The 19,630-nt window shown below is 37.7% G+C and overlaps 1 protein-coding gene across 4 annotated transcripts in view; it reads right to left on the reverse strand.

The window, feature by feature from the left end:
- Positions 1-11,122, reverse strand: part of TASOR (transcription activation suppressor) — a 51,561-nt gene extending 40,439 nt beyond the window's left edge. For all 4 annotated transcript variants that reach the window (XM_087825038.1, XM_087825037.1, XM_016204509.2 and 1 more), the window contains exons 1-3: positions 10,759-11,122; positions 2,421-2,566; positions 381-473 (exon numbers count right to left, since the gene is read on the reverse strand). In XM_087825038.1, coding sequence (XP_087681164.1) covers positions 381-473; positions 2,421-2,566; positions 10,759-11,107 — 588 coding nt within the window. In that variant the 5' untranslated portion in view covers positions 11,108-11,122. The remainder of the gene's footprint in view (positions 1-380; positions 474-2,420; positions 2,567-10,758) is intronic.
- Positions 11,123-19,630: the final 8,508 nt, after the last annotated feature.

The following is a 19,630-nucleotide window of genomic DNA, read 5'->3' on the forward strand; positions in this document are numbered from 1 at the left end:
ATATATAAGCATCCCATTTTAGAGTGAATTAGAACTAGCAAAATGTTTGAAGTAATTCCTCCTAAAAATCTTCAATTAAAATGAAAAAATATTTCCTAGCACATACAATACAGAAGATAATCTATTTTAATAAAGGGAAAATTATTCATTATCAAGCACATTCTAGGGAAAGGAAATAGGTTTCATCAGGAAAAAAATGAGCACATTTGAAAAACAAATCACAAAACAATGAAATAGCTTTCCCTCACTAAATCATTTCTTCTACTGGTACATCAAGAAAATGTTATTTATAATTATCAAGTACACTGCTGAAACTGCAAAATTAGTAACTCACAGTGGGAACATCCTCAAATTGCTTTTTATAAAATTGGATCACTCACCTGGTAACGATCAACCATCAGAAATGCATAGGATTCTGAAAGTTCTTTATCCGAACGGCCATCAAACTTCAGTTCTCTTCGCTTTTCTGTAAACTAAATGGAATTAAACCTATAACAACTCAGTAGCATGTAATTGCGTATTTCAAACTAAGAGTTTCAGGAATTTTACTTCTAAAAAATTCCAAACCTACCAAAGTAGAAATTATCTTTTCTCTCCCTATAATTTCTGTGCTCCCATTTTTTCCTGTTTTAATTGGTTCTTTACCTTTACAAATAGTCAAATAAGCATCTAGTATCTATCAATTTTAATTTCTATTAAAATTTTACCACTCCAACTCTCCCATATTTTTTTAAAATTTTTTGTTTAAAATATTACAGATGTCCCTTTTTCTCCCCAATGACCCGTCCCTCCCCCCACCATTAAGTTCATGTTTTAGTTATCTTTTGATCTCTCATTTAACATGGTGTACTGCAAAGAGTAAGTGGTTTAATAAATCTGTTGAATGACCCCACTTCTAAACTATAAACTCATTTAGGATAAGAAAAAATGTTTCATTTCTTTTTAAGTGTATTCTCAATGCTAAGTACATAAAATGTGTTCCACACATATTTCCAGGGAAAAAGAGTGACTTGGTCTAAATACATCTGAATTCTAAGTCACCCCAAACTGTTGGCTTTTGCTTGTATCTAAAGATACAAAAAGATAGATATACATTCAAATTATGGAGCCCATATGTAATTTTTTATATGTAGTATGCAGGCCATTATTGAGCTTCAATAATATAATCAGGGAATCTACAGGCTAAATTTTTATATAACATTAACAAATCATTTCTATCATAAAATGAAGCCACATCAGACTACTGTTTTCATTTTCTCCAGGAGCCAGTAACATAAGGATCCTTTCAAAGTTAAATTCTGGTAGCACTGGGTTAACCAACTTATAAAAATTAATAGTATTTCATGTAGCCCGACCAGGGGGCTCAGCAATTGAGCATTGACCTATGATCCAGGAGATCAAATTTCGATTCCCGGTCAGGGCACATGCCCAGGTTGCCAGCTCAATCTCCAGTAGGGGGCGTGCAGGAGGCAGCCAATCAATGACTTTCATCATTGAAGTTTCTCTCTCTCTCTCCCCCTCTCCCTTCCTTTCTCTGAAATCAATAAAGATATTAAAAAAAAAAAAAGTATTTCATGTACATTAGAAAGCAAAAAATGCATCAAACGTTTCTAAACACCTCATTTGTATTACTTCAGAATTACACATTGGCTTTTCCTAAATCAAAACTCCAAGAATATTTTGATACATACATGAAATGTAATTGCACAAACATGCTTAACTGTTTCCCCCAGTTGTACTTTTTCACTAAGAATTTCAACTAATAAGATAATTCAGCTATCAGTCAACAACTGGGGAAAATATTAAGCATATCCTAAAAGAAAAATACACACTTGATTTTATTATGTTCCAATTTAGACAAAATATATGATTAGAGATTCCATTTAATTAACATGTACTTTAAAGAGCAAAAAGCCTTGTTATGAATTTACAATTAAACCCTTATCAGTAAGCTATCCCTATGCTTAAGATTCATTTTTTGTAAAAGAAGTTACTTTACATAATCACGTATTAACAGATCAACGCAGCAATATATCAAAAATGTTCAGGGGGAAAAAAGATGTCATTTAAAACTTGTTTTCCCCTTCCATAATTTGGCTTCCCTAAAAACTTTATTTTAAAAATCTTCACCTGAGGACATGCTTAGACAGAGGAAGGCAGAGAGAGAAAAACATCGATGTGAGAGAGGAACATTAATAGGCTGCCTTCTTACATGCCCCAACTGGGGACTGGACCCGCAACCCAAGCATGTGCCTGACCAGTAATAGAACGGCGGGCAACCTTTTGGTGCACAGGATGACGCTCAACCAACTGAGCCACTCAGGCAGGGGAAAAACTTTAGCATACTTAAAGAAAAATAAAATAAATTCTAGGCTACTATTTGATTCTGTAGAATCTGAAAATTACAATTTAAAACATACCTCCTTTTCCAAAAGCTCATTATGTACCAAGCAAGCACGTTTGTAGTTAAAATTTGTTACTGAGGTTGGTTCAAGGTAAGATGAATGGAGAATATTTAAAACATCTTCAAATTCACGAGATCCTGGAGTTAATGGCTGAAAAAGTGCTAAAATAAAAAATATTATTAACTTAAAAATTATTCCACCTTAAATGTAGTTTCTTATATTTTGTGGGCTTTTAAATAAATTTTTAAAAGGTTTCAAGATTATCTTACTTTGTGATATGCAGAAGAGATACTTATTGATTTCACTGGAGAAAAATTAAAACCGGTTGCCCAAACTGACTAGTTCCTTCAGCAAGGATCACCTCACAATAAACACGCAACCAATGTTACAACTTTGCAAACCTTAGGGATGCTACATTAGGCAACCTAAATTGCTTAAAGACTATCATAAGAACTTGCCCATATACTTAACCTTTTTCAGCTCCTACTTTATGTTATACTGAAATAGTGGACCGTTTATTTCACCTTAAACTAACTGCTGACACCTTAAATGATATAGCATAAAAACACTGAAGACTCTTAGGTGTCGATAAAATAAAATGATTCTATTTGGTGTTTAGTACTCAAGTTAGATACGCTGCAACCACTGGCACCTTGTATTACCAATAAGTGACAGGACATTTATTATAAAAAATTAGTGAAAAGATGTGAAGTTTTAGAGTCAAACCTGAACACAAATATCCTACTTAGCATTTTCTGGCTTTATGGAGACCCTGGGTAAATCAATTACTAAACCAAACATAAGCTCAATTCTCTCACCTGTAGAAGAGACATTTAGCTATCCTAGTATAACCACTATATGCCACACGCCACACGAGACGACACACGGAAAAAGCTCTAAGCACAGCATTTGGCGCAAAGAAAATAAAGATTTTCATTCCCCACTCCTCCAACTATTCCACACGCCATTTAATTTCTAAAATACTTAAGTCAAATATCATTTTTCGATCAGTGGATTACTGGTTTAATAACCTCAAATTTCTTTTACTTATAAATTTCAAATATCAAGTATATATGCATATAAATTTTCCCCAAACCAAAAAGGAACCATTTATTTTTCACTGTAGATAATTTGTTATACTTTATTACCATTCTTTCAATATACTACTTATAAAGAGTCCATAAATATCACAAATACTTACGAAAACAGTGTTTTCTTATATACATATTCTTAAAGGTACTAGACAGTAGCAGCTAATAAGCTATTTTTACTGTATTTTCTATACATAGTTATTAAGGACATGTCAAATGATATATCCATTCATCTATTCATTTACCAAGCCATATATATTTTTACAAAAGTTTGTAAAAATGTAGCTTTCAATTACAGAATGAGTATCAAACAAATAGTTACCACTACTGTGGGACCACACACTAAAAAATTTTTTTAAAAGAGTGACACCAACATAGTTATAATGCAATAAAGACACTGACTAGTAGTAGTAGGGGTAAAAAAAGAAAACCACCCTAATTGGTACTACATGAATAATCGATTGATTATAAGCTCCGTGAGAGAAGTAACTGTATCTACCTTGTTCATTACTCTATCTGTACCATGGCAGTAGTCAGAACTGTAAGCACTGGCCCTAAGTAAGTTGAATGGCTAAGTGACTAAAGGAAATGAGAACTTTGTCTATTTTTTAACATAAAAAATGACTGTCATTTTAAACTAGGTCTCACAAATTCAACAATTCACTAATATACAAAACAAAAAGCTCAAAAGAGAGGGAGAAATACATTCTCTAAATTCAAATCTGTACTATAGAATATGGTAGGAAAAAAGTTTTTCTTTGTGACTGTCCCAACTAGAGAGAAAAACTTGGCAAGGAAAACAGCATGTGGACTAGTCTTTACAGGCTTTCACATCCCAAATGGACGAAGCATGACTTAAAACTACCATATGATTTCATTTGTATGAGGAATCTAATGAACAAAACAAAAAAATAAAACAAAATAAAAACAGACTATAGATATTGAGAACAGACTGTCAGTTGTCAGAAAGGAGAGGTGTTGGGGAGCTGGGTGAAAAAGTGAAGGGATTAAGCAAAAGACAAAACTCCTAGACATAAACAACAAACAGTATGGTGATTACCAGAGAGAAAGGGGGAATAAATGGTGATTGAAGGAGACTTGACTTGGGGTAGTAAACACACAACACAATATACTGATGATATATTATAGAATTGTACCACCAGACGTCTATGTAATTTTATTAACCAATGTCACCCCAATAAATTCAATAAAAATTAAAAAAAAAAAACACCAGCCTTGGGTTTAGGCATGATTGGTTTGTATGTTTCTAAACCAACAAAATGACTTCTGATATCTAAAGTATGCCAAAAAGTATCATATGGCTTCAAATTTCTAGGAAATTTTGTATGTCTACATGAAATTATTTTCTTAGTTAAGCTGCCCCCACACTACTTCCACCATCAATCTAATCACAAGTGAAAAATTAAGAGTTAAATCATGTCAATTTATATAGTAATTAACATTCAAGTTATTCTCAAAAAAGTATTTAACATTTCTGTTTCATCCCAAAGTATTGTTTCTGTTTCATCCCTAAAGATTCAAATGTATTTAAGTAGACTGCCAATGAAAAAAAATATTGTGAATGAAAATACAGAAAAAGGTGCAAGATTTTAAATCTAAGAGTAAACCATGTCCTGGGTATTTTACATTTCAAATGCCTCAGTTCAACTAGAGATGTAATTTCTACATTTCCTTCCCAGTTATAACTTCTACCAAAATAAAATTATGCTGTATCTACTTTTAAGGATTTAGGTCAATGTGCTGGTAATGGTAGTTTAGAAATGTAACTGTTCTGTTGTGAATGTGCATTCCCTGGTGGTCTGTATTTTGTCCTTAATAATACTCTCAATACTAGACACACCCTCATCAACATATCCTGTCACTTCTTTTACAAAAAACATATATACATTGTAATCTTAATTATGGGCCACTTTTTGAGGCAATAATAAAAACCCTGTGACTAAAGGGGAACAGAAAATTTTATGTATTAATCATTCGTTTCACTTAAGAAGTCAGTATCCAATATATCGTTCTCTGCATTCTGACAATTATTGAGTCTAATAATTAGTGGGTCACTACTACTTCTCAGACTTTACTAAGAGCTTTACATGCATTATCTCATCTAATTATCAAAACCACCCTATTTAGTTCATTATGCCCATTTCACAAATGAAACTGAGACAGCTAAAGTTAACTTGTCCAAGGTTACACAGTTAATGAATAGGACAGCTGGGATTCAAACTCCAAATCTTAAAAAGTGTGTATAACAGCTCAAACTGATAGTTCCAAGATATATATATATGTATCCCCCCCCCCATTTTAGAACAGGAAATCATGTAGAACACTTAAGACATAGGAAATTAGCTGTAAAATAAAAAGAATTCAATGCCTATGATTATGCTATTTCTACCCTCTCATGTTTTTTCTCTGAAATCTTTCTCATTTTAATGCAATTATCAGGGCCAAAACCGATGCACCCTTTTTTGGTTTATAAAGGTTAACAGCAGCAACAGTTATTCCACACATTAAGAAACATACAATTTTACTTATTTACATGACTTTTCATCAAATGCATGTCAGAATGATGACTAATGGATTTCTGATCATAATTCACAAGGTTTCCCTATTGACAAAACTGATTATAAATGTGTTTCATAGGATTGAAGGACAGATTTGCAAAGGCACTAGGAGATTTATAATCCAGATGAGGAAACATTGTATCTCAGAATCAGAATTAGAATCCAGGTCTCCTGACTCCTGGTCCATATTATCACTAAGTATTTTTCATTACTGGTAGCATATAAAACATACTCAAGAATTTAATGTTATATTTAAGCTGTTGGAAAAAGACATAAAATTTAGGTCATCAAATAGTTCGTTAGTCAAAGGAACATTTTTCCTCAATTACCTTTACCAATTTATTTAGTGTCAATGCTGATCTCTGTGTATTAAGATTGTATATATGTAAAAAAAAATTATTATATACATATACATAAAAACAAGCTAAACTTTTAAAAGATGGACCACTTATCAAAACACGTAAGTGGATAATATGAAATATACATTCCAATTTAAAGTGATTAATTCATGGAAGGAAAGGAAATAAAGAGGCTGGGGATCACATGTGGTCTGCAGTTCTCTCTGAATCCACCTCTCTGAAGTCTACTAGTATTAATAATTAAAACACAATAAATATTACTTTGTTCCTTATAATAACTGTTGCTTTAAAAATCACTTTTCTTCAGTCTAATAAAATTGCTACGGATGTAATACTTTAGGAATGGTGTTTCATCTCTAACTCAAGGCTGAACATACTGCAGAATTAGCAATGAATATGCTGGCAGAGATCTACAAAGACAAGTACAAATATGACATTTGACTTTTTTTTGGACGAGGGACTAGGTCAAAGAAAATTTTACTTCCATTATCTTCCACTATTTACATGCACCTATCAAACACTTTATGTGGATGACCAGATTTTGCCTACACCTTCGTTCTCAGGTTTACTCCTATGTAGGGAAATCTACGGTACTTAGAACCCAGCTATTCACATGTAACCACTGAAACACCATGCACATTTCCTTAAGAAGGAGACTTTGCTCCAAAGTCTTCAAAAAGACAACTACAAAGTTTGTGGGAAAGATAAGAGTTGGGGAGAATTAGCCACAGACTAGACCAGTATGGATGAAGGTGCATGATGACACACATGTATGAGAAACAGGTATATGAACAGTTAATCTTGTGCCCTATAGAAAAGATTACCCAAAACACATTTTACAGAAAGTGACTTCCCAAGAACTCTGGAGGGAAAAACTATATCAAATACAATTACCATTTTAACTTACTTTTGATGACTTACAGTATTAGATGTTAGAGTGAAAGGCAACAGTAAAACATCTACTGAAAAAGCAATTCTACAATTTAGTTAAATGTAGACCAGTGCCTCTTTACATTACTATAGAAAATAGCAGAAAATAGCCCAGCCAATAAAGAACACAGCAAACATTAGAGTAAAATTTTACTCTTCCAGTCAATATTTAGGTCACTTAGTCCGGCTGGAGTGGCTCAGCAGTTGAGCATCATCCTATGATCCAGGAGATAGCAGTTCAATCCCTGGTCAGGGAACATGCCTGCCAGGTTGGGAACTTGATCCCCAGCAGGTGTGATGGAGGCGGCCGATCAATGACTCGCTCTCATCATTGATGTTTCTATCTCTCTCCCTTCCTCTCTCTGAAATCAATAAAAATATATTTTAAAAAAAGTAGGACACTTAGTCTGTCAGTACTAAATGTACTAATTTTATAATGAATGTAATCTCAATTCCCCAGGGATGAAGACACGCTAAACATTTCTAAATTTAGGTTAAAAAACACTTTTTTAGCCCGGCCGGGCGTGGCTCAGCGGTTGAGCATCGACCTAGGATCCAGGCGATCAGGGTTCGATTCCCGGTCAGGGCACATGCCTGGTTGTGGGATCGATCAATGACTCTCTCATCATTGATGTTTCTATCTCTCTCTCTCCCTCCTTTCCTCTCTCTGAAATCAATAAAGATATATATAAAAACAAAACAAAACCCAAAACACTTTTTTAAATAGAGCAAAAACTAAATAAACCTCTTATAAAAAAAAAAAAAAAAAGTCTTGCTACAGTTTGAGTAGTGACAGGTACTCTAAACCTAGGTTAAAATTCCAACTCCACCATTTACTTGCTGTGTGACCTTGGGCAAGTTATCTAACCTCTCAGTACTTCTCTTTCCTCATCTATAAAATGGGAATAGTACCTACCACAAAGTACTGTTGAGATTTAGTTAACACATATAAACTGCTTAGAATAATGCCTACAATTTATTAAACATTATAAAGTACTTGCCACTATTACTTAATAAGAATGGCAGTATTTTGGATGTTACCTTATTGCCAAGACAAAGAACCAAGTCACATAGTATTATACTCACATAGTATTTACCTTTAAGGTACCAAAAACATTTAAGTCCTAATCTCAAATTTCACTGGAAAAGCATAGCCACAAGAAAATGTTTTCCCTATTAAAATACGAATACAACAGAACCTTTGATATTAAAAAGTTCAAGCAGAGGTATCTACCATTCATGATTAGTAGACTTAGATGTCCACAACTAAGACTTAGCCAAATCTTCTATCTTTCAAGACTTCCAAGAGATGATTTTGAAATGAATTGTGAAACTGGCTGTACCTGCTGAACTGTTTCTGATAAAGCATTTTTTTAAAAAAGAATGAAAAGTTGAATTTTTCTACTAAATTCTATCACCAAGAACTAACTGCTCTCAGCTTGGACAGGATAAAGTCCATGGTGGTAAAATAGCTGTTTATTTAATTTTTAAAGGCTCTATTTAAATCGTTATTGCACTATTTGAATAGCGGCTGCTCAGTGTATAAATATTTAGACAAGTTAAAAATTACTCATTTCCACTACACATGAAAAAAGTCCATTGTGTTATGTTTTCTTCATCCACAACCTCCCTGACAAGAAAAAGGTAACCACCTTTTGCCTCTAAGTGAAAATGGTAAATATAAATTTTCCCCAAGGGACATCAGACTCAGGAGAGAAAACAAGTTTCATATTTCCTAATTCCTCAGTAATTCCCCTTTTGTGTGTTGAAATACAGCAGCCTCACAATTTATCTTATTAAAACAGTCCCTCTCACATATTCTAGTGCCTTCCCTCATTTCAAACCAAACTGTGAGTCTCTAGGCCAATTTTCTGACCTTCTCAAAAGGTAAAAAGGTGGTAGGAACATCATGGTTTATGATGTACCATAAACCATATTAACCAGGGCCCATCTGAATTTACTTCCAACCTACTACTAACTGATAATTTAGGCTGGGCATCTAACTTTCCACATATGGACTATACTATACATCTAAACCAAAAGAATTGACAACCTTGACCTTTACAAGCATCCTCTTGAAACCTACAATATATATTCTCATTTAAAAGATATTTCTAGAAACATTTCTCATGCTGGTGGACAAAAGGTAACTTCACCTTTGTCACGATTGTTTCTCACAAGGATCTCCTTGGCTTTGTTATCCAAACAAATTAACGGTTTGACTTTATGTGTATCTAACTGATAAAAGGCTCTAACAATTTCAGTTGTGCAAATAGAGCTGGTTATTCACAGAAAGAAGCACATGCTTCATTCCAGATCCTAAATCTTTACTAAGATTCAAATTACAAGTAAGTTTTCTGTAAATAAAAAAAATGTCCATTATTTTCCAAAGTAAATCATGACAAATTGAACCACGCAATAAATCAAAAAGATGCTTTAAATTGACTAAATCCAGAACATCCCAAATCACTGGATAGTCAAAAATAGTGCTATAATAGAAAACAGTAATACTTCTGCTCTCCATCAAAAGGTGTCACAAATATGGCATTTTTAAAAAAGGTAAACGTAGTTCACGTAACTGTTCCCATATTGCCTCCAAAAATCAGACTAGGTTTTTTTTAAATCTGAAGTTCTCATAGGCAATATCAAACTGGTGACTCTTGGGCATAAGCTAAGCTCTCCCTATTTTTTTCCAGAGGGAAGTTACTGCACCAAGAACCTACCTTCCCATTCTTCTCAAATACAATTTTAAAATACACTAAAGTTTGGATTTAAAAAGAGAGAGACCTATTTAAGTAAAGGCTTCAAAAACAAGAAAAAAATCTACATGGAAATGAAGTGTGATGGAAAATAGCAGTGTGCATGGATCACATCTAATGGAGATTTCTAGACAGGGGAAGACGCTGACATCCAGCAAATTTCAAGTAGACACATATAGCTGAAGAATTTCCACAGGGAGAAGCACTTGTGATCCTCTGGACAATGGCCTTGGAGAAAGCTCCAGAATCCATGGCCACGGGCTATTTCCACAGTGAGACTTCTCAGAAGCATCCTTAGGAGGACACATCAGCTTCTCTGCCTTCGGGGGTTGGGAGGGAGGGGCGCCGAGCACCATCTTTCCTCTCTGGGAGCTGCAGCCTTACGGACAAGCTTCAAACCTGAGCTACTTCCAACTTCCACGGGGAGAGGGGGAGCAGGGGAGCGTGGTTCCACCGCTTTCCTCTCGCACCAAGCGCAGCAGCTGGGCGGCCGTGGCAGTGAGGGGAGAGGCGGCTGGCGCTGCATGCGTGTTTACGTGTCTCGGATGGGTGTGGGAAGAGGAGACAGAGAGATTCTAATGAAAAGATGGAAGGGGAGAGAGAAAGAGGGGTTGGGGAAGAGGGGGAAGCACCACCTTTCTTTTCTCTGCTCTTCCTGGGGATCTGAAAAATCCTCCTAACGGGTCTTTCGGGCTCTTCGGGGCCTTTGAGGAGAGCGGCCGTGCCCGCCTCAGTGGAGTCCTGAGGCTGCTCTTGGCTGACGCTCGCGGTGGCCTCGGCAGCCGCGGTCTCCTCAGGCGCGGCGCCGCCGCCGGGCTCCGCGATGCTGAGGCCGCCGCCACCGCCGCCGCCGCCGCCGCCATTTTGTGTGGAAGATTCAAGCTCCGGAAGCGCCTGCTTCATCTCGCCGCCGCCGCCGCCGCCGCCACTTTCGCAGCTCGAGTCCGTCGGCGGAGAGGCTTCCGTCTCCGTAGCAGTAGCCATCGCGCCGGCGTGAGGAGCCCCGGGAAGCTTCTGCCAACAAGGTCGATGGGGGTGGGGGGAAGGGGCGGCGGGCCAGCCTCGCTGCCTAGCTGCTCTCAGCCCACCCACACCCTCCCCCCCGTGGCCGTGGGCCGCGCTCCCGACCCAGGAGCCTCTCGAGGGCCCCAAAGCGGGCACCCCAACCGTGGCGCCCGGCCCCAAGAGCCGCTCCTCTTTCGTGCAGTTCTTCGGCCGGCCCCCCGCCACTCAACGTGCTCGCGTCTGAGCCGGGAGGAGGCGGGGCCATCAGGGACCGCTCCGCCAATGGGGGCTTGGCGCCCACCTCCGCGGGTGCGGATACGACGGCGCCGGGGGGCGGAGCCTCGGGGTGCTCGAGCCCGCCAAAAGGGGCGAAGGCAGCGCCCCGCGAGTACCTCGACGCCGCGGCCCGGTCCGGTCGCCTGGGTCTCAAGGCGAGCTGCCAGTTCCGAGATCACGCCCGCCAGCTCTGCGGGCCAGGGAGGCGCGCCCGGCCAGGGCCGGGAAGAGCAGGCGTCCCCTAATTCGGAGCAAGGTTACCTTCCCTGTGTGCGCACGACTTACCCCCGCCAGACCAGGACTGGAGCAGCGGGTGCGGGATGATCCCGGCCGTGTGGAGTACTCGCCTGGAGAGGAGATAAGAGAAGGCGCTGCAGCGCAAGAGCCTGAAAGCCTCCCGCAAAGCCTCCCTGGACTTCCTCCAGGTGCCATTCCCACTGGATCGTGCATCTTTACAATAGATGACTCCCACCGCCCCCCCTCTTTTATGTTCAAGAGTTAGAGCCGGTGGTGCGCTGCCCCGCAAGCAGTCGGTATCTGGGGTCCTTCGATATGACTCGACAGCCTGGTGTTTACAGGACTTGGTTCTGGTGAGCTTGAGGGGAGGGGGCTGCTGACTGCAATTTTTTCTCTTTGGTTCCCTAGAGTGAGTGGATACTGAAGAAAAATAAATTCGTTTGCAGCCACATTAAAAAATATACAGCAATTGGTACTTGAAAATAGTCAAATGGAAGGCCTTTTGCCTAGTGTATGCTGACTAGGTTGAAACCACTATCACGGTTATCATGAGCACAGACAGTATTTGCTGGGTGCTTTCTATATGCCAGGCCCTGGACAACACGAGTTACATGCATCCTCTCCATTTAATCGTCACAACTACTATCGGGGAGATACCACAGGTATACCTTGTTTTATTGTGCTTCGCTTGATTGAGCTTCACAGATGTTTTTTTTTTTTACAAATTGAAGGCCAGACCCTCCACCTGCAAAAAGATTACAGCTGGCTTTATTGGGGTAGTCTGGAACCGACCCTGCAGTGTCTCTGAGCTATGCCTGTATTATGCACAAATTAAAATAAGTATTAAAGCCTGGCCAGAAGTGGCTCAGCGGTTAAGCATCAAGCCAGGATCCAGGTCAGGGCACATGCCCAGGTTGCAGGCTCGATCCCCAGTGGGGGGGTGTGCAGGAGGCAGCTGATCAATGATGACTCATCGTTTCTATCTCTCTCCCTTTCCCTGCCTCCCTCTGAAATCAATAGAAACATTTTTTAAAATAGTATTTCAAGACCTTGAACAAATGAAGTTGTGAAAATCAGAATTTGAACTCAGGTCTATTTAACTCCATCAGAAAGTACTTACACTTGACTACTTCTCCAAGACCTAATCTGCACAGAAGCCCTGAAACTTTATGCATTGTGGATGAAGCAATGAAGATTGACACCGAGTTCAGTCTCCTGGCAGCAGATCAGGATTGGAACTCAAATCTGTATTCTCAAACTCCAGCTGTCTCCCAAGGAGTTGACTGATCAAACCTATTAATTACAACAAAACTCTAGGCCTTGCCATGTGGCTACTAATTAACAAACATCCCCAAGGGCAAGATGATAGTTGGATTCCTATGTCCTGTGATCAATATCCCTGTTTAACAGCCTATATGGAAAAGCTAATCATGGTTTGCCCAACCTATTTAAATCAGCTGAGTAAATGGAAGGACAATGAGTGTAAAATAATTATTCCTTTTAGTGAATAGTTCATGTAAAAACATTTTAAAATACTGATGAAAACATTACGTGGGCTATATTGAAACAAAATGCTCGTTATTTTAAGTTAAAAGGAACTTTTTAAATTTGGAGGAAGAGGCGCTTTACTTGATATGAAAGAAACTACCAAAGATAAACAAATGTCGAGGTCTCCAAAAGGTAACTTTCATTTTTGTTGGTTTATTAAAAGCATCCCTAAAGGCTAATTTTATCAGATTAAAAGATAATTAGGAGCTAATTGCACACTGGTGCCATTACTCAACTAAGGCCATCCTCATTTGTTTATCAACAGCCAACTTTACTTGGAAGGTAGAAATCTTAGGCTATGTGTAAGGCAAACACACCAGTTGGTGGTAAATACCTAAAACTAAGGCCAGAGAACCATTAGTCTTCCGCAGAGACTGAATCTTAAATTTTGTGAGGAAAGAATATTTACACTCCAAATCATTTATTGAAAAAATTTTTTTTAGTGAATCAGTATTATACCTTATAAGAAAATTGAGAAGCTCTAACATATAATTTTAACTATATAGTCAATTATTGTAGATAGCAAAAAATTTCAGGTTCAACTGGGTATTACTAATTACTAATATTCAATATTATAATTTTTTTAGTTTATTAGGTGCTAACCATTGCTCTGTGCTGAGGGTGTACCTCTGAAGCAAGTAGGCATGGTTTACCTCCTTTGACTTTATGGTTCAGTGGGGAATTTATCTAAAACTAGGATCAATGGTGATGGCTAAGTGGAGACCTACAGGTTAAGTGAAGAGTCAGCTACAGGAGAGGGACAGAGAGGGGGCATAAATTTGGTAAATCCTCTGTTATCTCGGGAAAATGAGCACAATGAGATATACAGGATATACATATGTGCTTATAGATGTATGCATATAGATATCCAGCATATATGGGGGAGGGGTGTGCAAGGGGAAGAGCTACCACAGAGGTACATGGATCTGGGGCATGGCTACCAAAGGTTAGAGGTATAAAACCTATGTTGTACCTTACCCTCAACAACACAAGGAACATTAGAAAACAATATGAGACAGTATATAATTAAATACCCTTTTATTTTGTCAACAAACTGGGATGAAGTACACTAATGGTTGATGTCTGGAAGTCTTTCCATGCAATGAAGAGAAGGCAGAAAAGGAATCCTCAGTTGAAAATAAGAATATAGTTAGGGATGAGCAAGTATGCAAGTATCCCTTTAACTACACAGCTGATTCTGATAACCACAAACTAAATCCAGTAGTCAAGAGCTGTGGCTAAGGTTTAAATTTCTGTTTCATTTTTGAGTCAAACCCTTCTAAGACTTCTGTTACATGTAATACCATGGATGAATCTCACAGGCATAATGTTAAATGAAATAAGCCAGACACAAGAGTCTATACTGTATGATTCCATTCCTGTGAATTCAAGGACAGACAGAAATAATCTATGGTATTAAAAGAATAGTGGTTCCCTGAAGGCCGACATTCTAACCACTGAGCCAAACTGGCTAGGGCTACAGGTATATCTTGCTTTAAGGAAACTGGCTTCATTATATGGGAATTTGGATTTACAGAAAATATAAATTAGGGTGTGTCTATCAACTCCCTTTAAATGATTTATACAGATTCAAAGTGCCTTTTACTGCATTTGAGAAGACAGGTGAATTTCATTCACTGAATCCAAGGTTTGCTGAAATCAAAAGGATTTAACAATTGGAAGTGATTATTATGTTATATCAGCTGGCTGACCAGTATACCTAGTTACAAGATCATTTACACCACTGCCATTTCCACCTGAAGACAGACTCAGGTTTATATGAACTTTACATTGTTGTTTGTGGAGTTTTCTAAGAAGGAGGATGGTGCACAAAGAGGAAAAACAATGCTCAAGAGGAAGTGGTACACTACAAAAGGGCAAACGATGGTAAAAATGTGTGAAAAAAATCAAATTAAAAGTGTCTTTGGTTTTGTGTTTTTATAATAAAGGAGGGCAAAAGAAAGTTGTATAGGAATTCATGTTTTCAGAAGAATAACATGTCTCACCACTCAATTGGGAAGAATGAATAAATCGGAGGAAAAGGAGTAATAATACAGAGAACATTTGAGTACCGCCTTACAATTTACCACATGCTTTATGTATTCTTTCAACAAATATTTCCTGGGACTCTCTCTGCTACCTGGCCCCAGGCTGGGCTTCTGGGGAATCAACTGAAAACAGATTCATCCTGCCCCTGGGGTTATAGTCTGGTGCTTCCCATTAGCTGATTTAATCTTCACAGCAGTTACCAAAGAAATATTGCCACTTATAGCAAAAGAGGAAATGGTGGCTTAGCTGTTTTGCTGAAAGAAACACCAGTAAGTGATGGAGCAGGACTCAAGTTTACATCTCCTTACTCCAATTTCAGCTCTTGTAACTACATGAAATTCTATTTGCTTCTAGGCCTCTGGGATCTCTAGTTTGTTAATCAAGACTCTCAAGAGAAATAAAGATACATTATGAAGTTACAGCACTATGCATTTCAATCACTCCTCTATGTATCGTGTCTCCCGTTTTGCCCCTCTGTTCTTGGTGAATAGGAAACTTCCCACCAACAACCTTATATCCACAGGTTTCATTTTTACTTCCCACAAAACAACCTTATATCCACAGGTTTCATTTTTACTTTTTCCTAATGGCACCTAATGATTTGTACATGATTTTTGGACAGGCAGAAACATAAGTCATCCAGCCTCCTTGACTGACTGACAACTAGACTGAGAATCTGCTTCCCCTTCTACATCACATGACTCAGGTTATTGCTTTATTATTTGGTGCTTCATAGTACCAGAAAGGTATACTCAGACTTTAACTTTGGACATTTTCTCCCCAATGCATAAAAGCCCAATAATAAAAGATATATTTGACATGACCTTTTGCCACATAGTAAACACTGATTTTAAAGGGACATTAATTAGCCCAGGTATCTCAGTTAATTACAGCATCCTCCCAATACACAAAGATTGTGGGTTTGATCTCCAGTCAGGGCACATACAGGAAGCAACCAATGAATGCATAAATAAGTGGAACAACAAATTAATGTTTCTCTCTCTAAAATCAATAAAAAATAAAACAAAAGGACATTAATTAGCAAATGTCTCATCAAATGGATGAATATTATTTGGCCACACAAAGGAATAAAGTACAACATGGACGAACCTCGAAAATGATCCTAAGTGAAAGAAACCAGTACAAACAGCCAAATATGATACAATTTAATTTATACGAAATGTCTGGAATAGGGAAATCTATAGAGACTGAAAGTAGTGGCTGTAAAGGCCTGGAGGAATGGGTGGATTCAGGGTGAAAGCTCAAAGATACAGGTTTCTTTTTAGGGTGATGAAAATGTTCTAAAATTAATTGTGGTGATTGTTGCACAACTCTGGTAATACTAAAGACCACTGACTCACATCCTTTAATATTTGTGTGGTACGTGAATTATATCAATAAGACTGTTTTTCAAAAATGGAAATTGAGCTCAGCCAATTTGGCTCAGTGGTTGAGCATCAGACTATGAACCAGGACATCAGGGTTCGATTCCCGGTCAGGGCACATGCCCAGACTGGGGTGTGCAGGAGGCAACCAATCAATGACTCCCTCTCATCACTGATGTTCTATCTCTCCCTTCCTCTCTCTGAAATAAATAAAAATATAGTTTTTAAAAAAGAAAAGAAGGAAATTGGTACAATGTTCCACTAATAACTCGGGGGAAGTAGTTTTTGAGGCATATGATGCAGAAAGTTATTTGCCCTGAAACCAGTACTTAAATTTGTGTTGAACGTGTAGAGGTAACTGAATAAATACTTTTTTATGTTTTTTTCTTCAAAAAAGAAAAAGAAAACTCTGGATTCTACAAATACAGCAGCAGTGTAATACAAATATAGCTGACATGTAACCTGGGTCAGTTAAGGCAGCAGCAATTGACATCTACACCCTATACATGTTTATGTTCAGCCATTACAAAATATGAATAGGTAAGTAGCCAAAGTGCTCACTGTGTCTTTTCTTGATTTTTATATTTTAAAGATTTTTTATCAAAGTTAACTAAAAACAACTCCCTTTTAAAAAGAACATTAAACAGAATTTCTAACAAATTATTAATATAAAATATTCCAATTTTTTGCCCTGGCTGGGTAGCTCAGTTGGTTAGAGCATCATCTGGATATGCCAAGGTTGCTGGTTTGATCCTCAGGAAACATACAAGAAACAACCAATGAATGCATAAGTAAGTGGAACAACAAATCCATGTCTCTGTCTCTCTAAGAAAGGTGTTTCCTGAATCCATTTCTTCTATGACTCACTTCTACCTGTGACTTTTCTAAATAAACTTTCTCCTATATAAATATATGTGTGTGTGTGTGTGTGTGTGTATTCCAAAGTCTTTTCCAAAAACATTACATTTTAATTATTTAAAATAAAAATTAGATTACTGTTTGGCTTTAAATACCTATTTCAAATGTCCTTTACTACAATATTCCCATGCACACAAAAAAAACATGTTTTCCCCAATTATCTTTCCACTTAATGTAAAAATATTCCTGACTAGGAGAGAGATGCAAAAATAGGTCCTTACAAAAATTACAGCCTAGAGTTTAGTATCCCCTGCCCCCACCAGTGGCTCTGAAAAGATAGGCAGCTAATTATTATTTTAAGTTTTCTTCTAAGAAGTCTTTGGGGAACCAGCCAAGTTTAAATAGGGTAATTGGTAGGTCTATGGTTGCAATTTACGTACATTATAGAAACATAACACCAGACATGTATCTAATTGAAGAAAATACGGTGTTCAGTTACGTATCTAGAGGAATTCTACATGTGGTCTGCGCCATTCTCTTGAGAATCATTCTCTGGGGGCAGAATATGCTGATGTTCAAAAATTCAGTTTTGCTTTACTTCTGAAAACCTCAAAACATATAATAAATATAAAATCCTATTCCTCTGTATTTCTTTAATGGAAATAGTATTAAAATAATATAACTCCATAATCCTTTAGAAGATATTTATCGGCATCCCTAACAGAGATGTTGGTTAGTTACACTCACCATATGTGCTGCTTCTTTCTTTAAATGCGAATGAATGGTTCGCTCTCCTAATCAGTCTGCAGTCAGAGGTCCTACGACCCTTAGTTGAGTTTGTTTCCTGTAAATATAAGAAGCAATGTAAGACATTTAATGTCATACAGTAAATTGTCATTGACAGTAAATTAATACTGTCAATTCCTTCCAAGTATTTCATACTCTAAGTATGAAGATGTTATTTCTATTGAAAAGCGTATTAGAACTTAGATTCTTGCAGAATTGCACATAAGAGAAGTTCCAAATATTTAAGCTTCAGAAATTATTCAAGCAGAATTCCACATGCCTATTTCCTACCTAAAGGGGTCTGAAATAGAGTCAAATTGCAAGTTTTAGGTGTTTTTTAAAAAACGTAACACACAAGTTTGTCTCAATGCCTCAAGCAACCTGAGGAGAATGCTTCATGACCTCAAGGGGGACACTGGTAACTTGGAGATTACCACACCAATATTACTGGTACTCATTTACTCAACTTGATTATTTAGCAATTAGTTACTGATCAATTTGTGCTTGCCCAGAACAGTGTCTGAAGCAGAGGATTAAACATAGGCATTTACTGCTTGAAAAGACCATTAAGCAAAGGACACCATCCAGTAGAGACTCGAGTTAGCAAAAGCCAGAGACAGGAAGCTGAAGTGGCAGGGAGCATGATAGGAATCTAGGCAGAGAAGACAGTGAGGGATAAAAGAAAGATGCCATTGTGATTTAGGCAGCAGGGAAGCACAGCTGGTCCTCGTGGAATACAGGGTGAGGCAGGAAGTTGCGAGGCAGGCTGGACTGCATCACAGACCCTCATGGCCCACGATAAGGGACTTAGACCTCTTCCTGAAGGCAAAAGATAAGAATTTAAAGACTTTCGGTAGAGTTCTTTTTTTTTTTTTTTAAACAAAAATATTAAGTTTTTTTTTTCCTTCTGCCCTATAATCTACCTTTAAGTTTAATTTTCAAGTGGGGACCTATACAGCTGGAATTAGATAAAGGCACAATGTGTAGATGGATTTAGAAGATGGGAGGAAGCTTGTTCAAATATGTACAAGTTGATACTTTCATTCAAGTATATTAATGTAGAGATTTCTAAATGGGTCACCAACTTAAAACATCACCTTTAAAACAGTGAGAAATAAATTGCTATTATCTTGTGCTTTTTTTCTCCAAGAACCGTTTAAATGGTCAGGGCTCCACCTCCATTGCAGGCAGCTAGTTTTTACCAGACATGCGTTTGCAGCCAGCCAGCCATTCAGTCCATCTCATTTCTAAGTTTCTCACACAGGTGAATAGGTTCTGGTTAGTAGAACTCACTGCTGTGTGAAAGACTTCACAGCGCAAGGATGGCATGTGATCAGCCACCTTTTTGGCCAACAGCATGGTC

This window comes from Miniopterus natalensis, chromosome 15 (assembly GCF_054644295.1).
Source record: "Miniopterus natalensis isolate mMinNat1 chromosome 15, mMinNat1.hap1, whole genome shotgun sequence".
NCBI classification, from domain to species: domain Eukaryota; kingdom Metazoa; phylum Chordata; class Mammalia; order Chiroptera; family Miniopteridae; genus Miniopterus; species Miniopterus natalensis.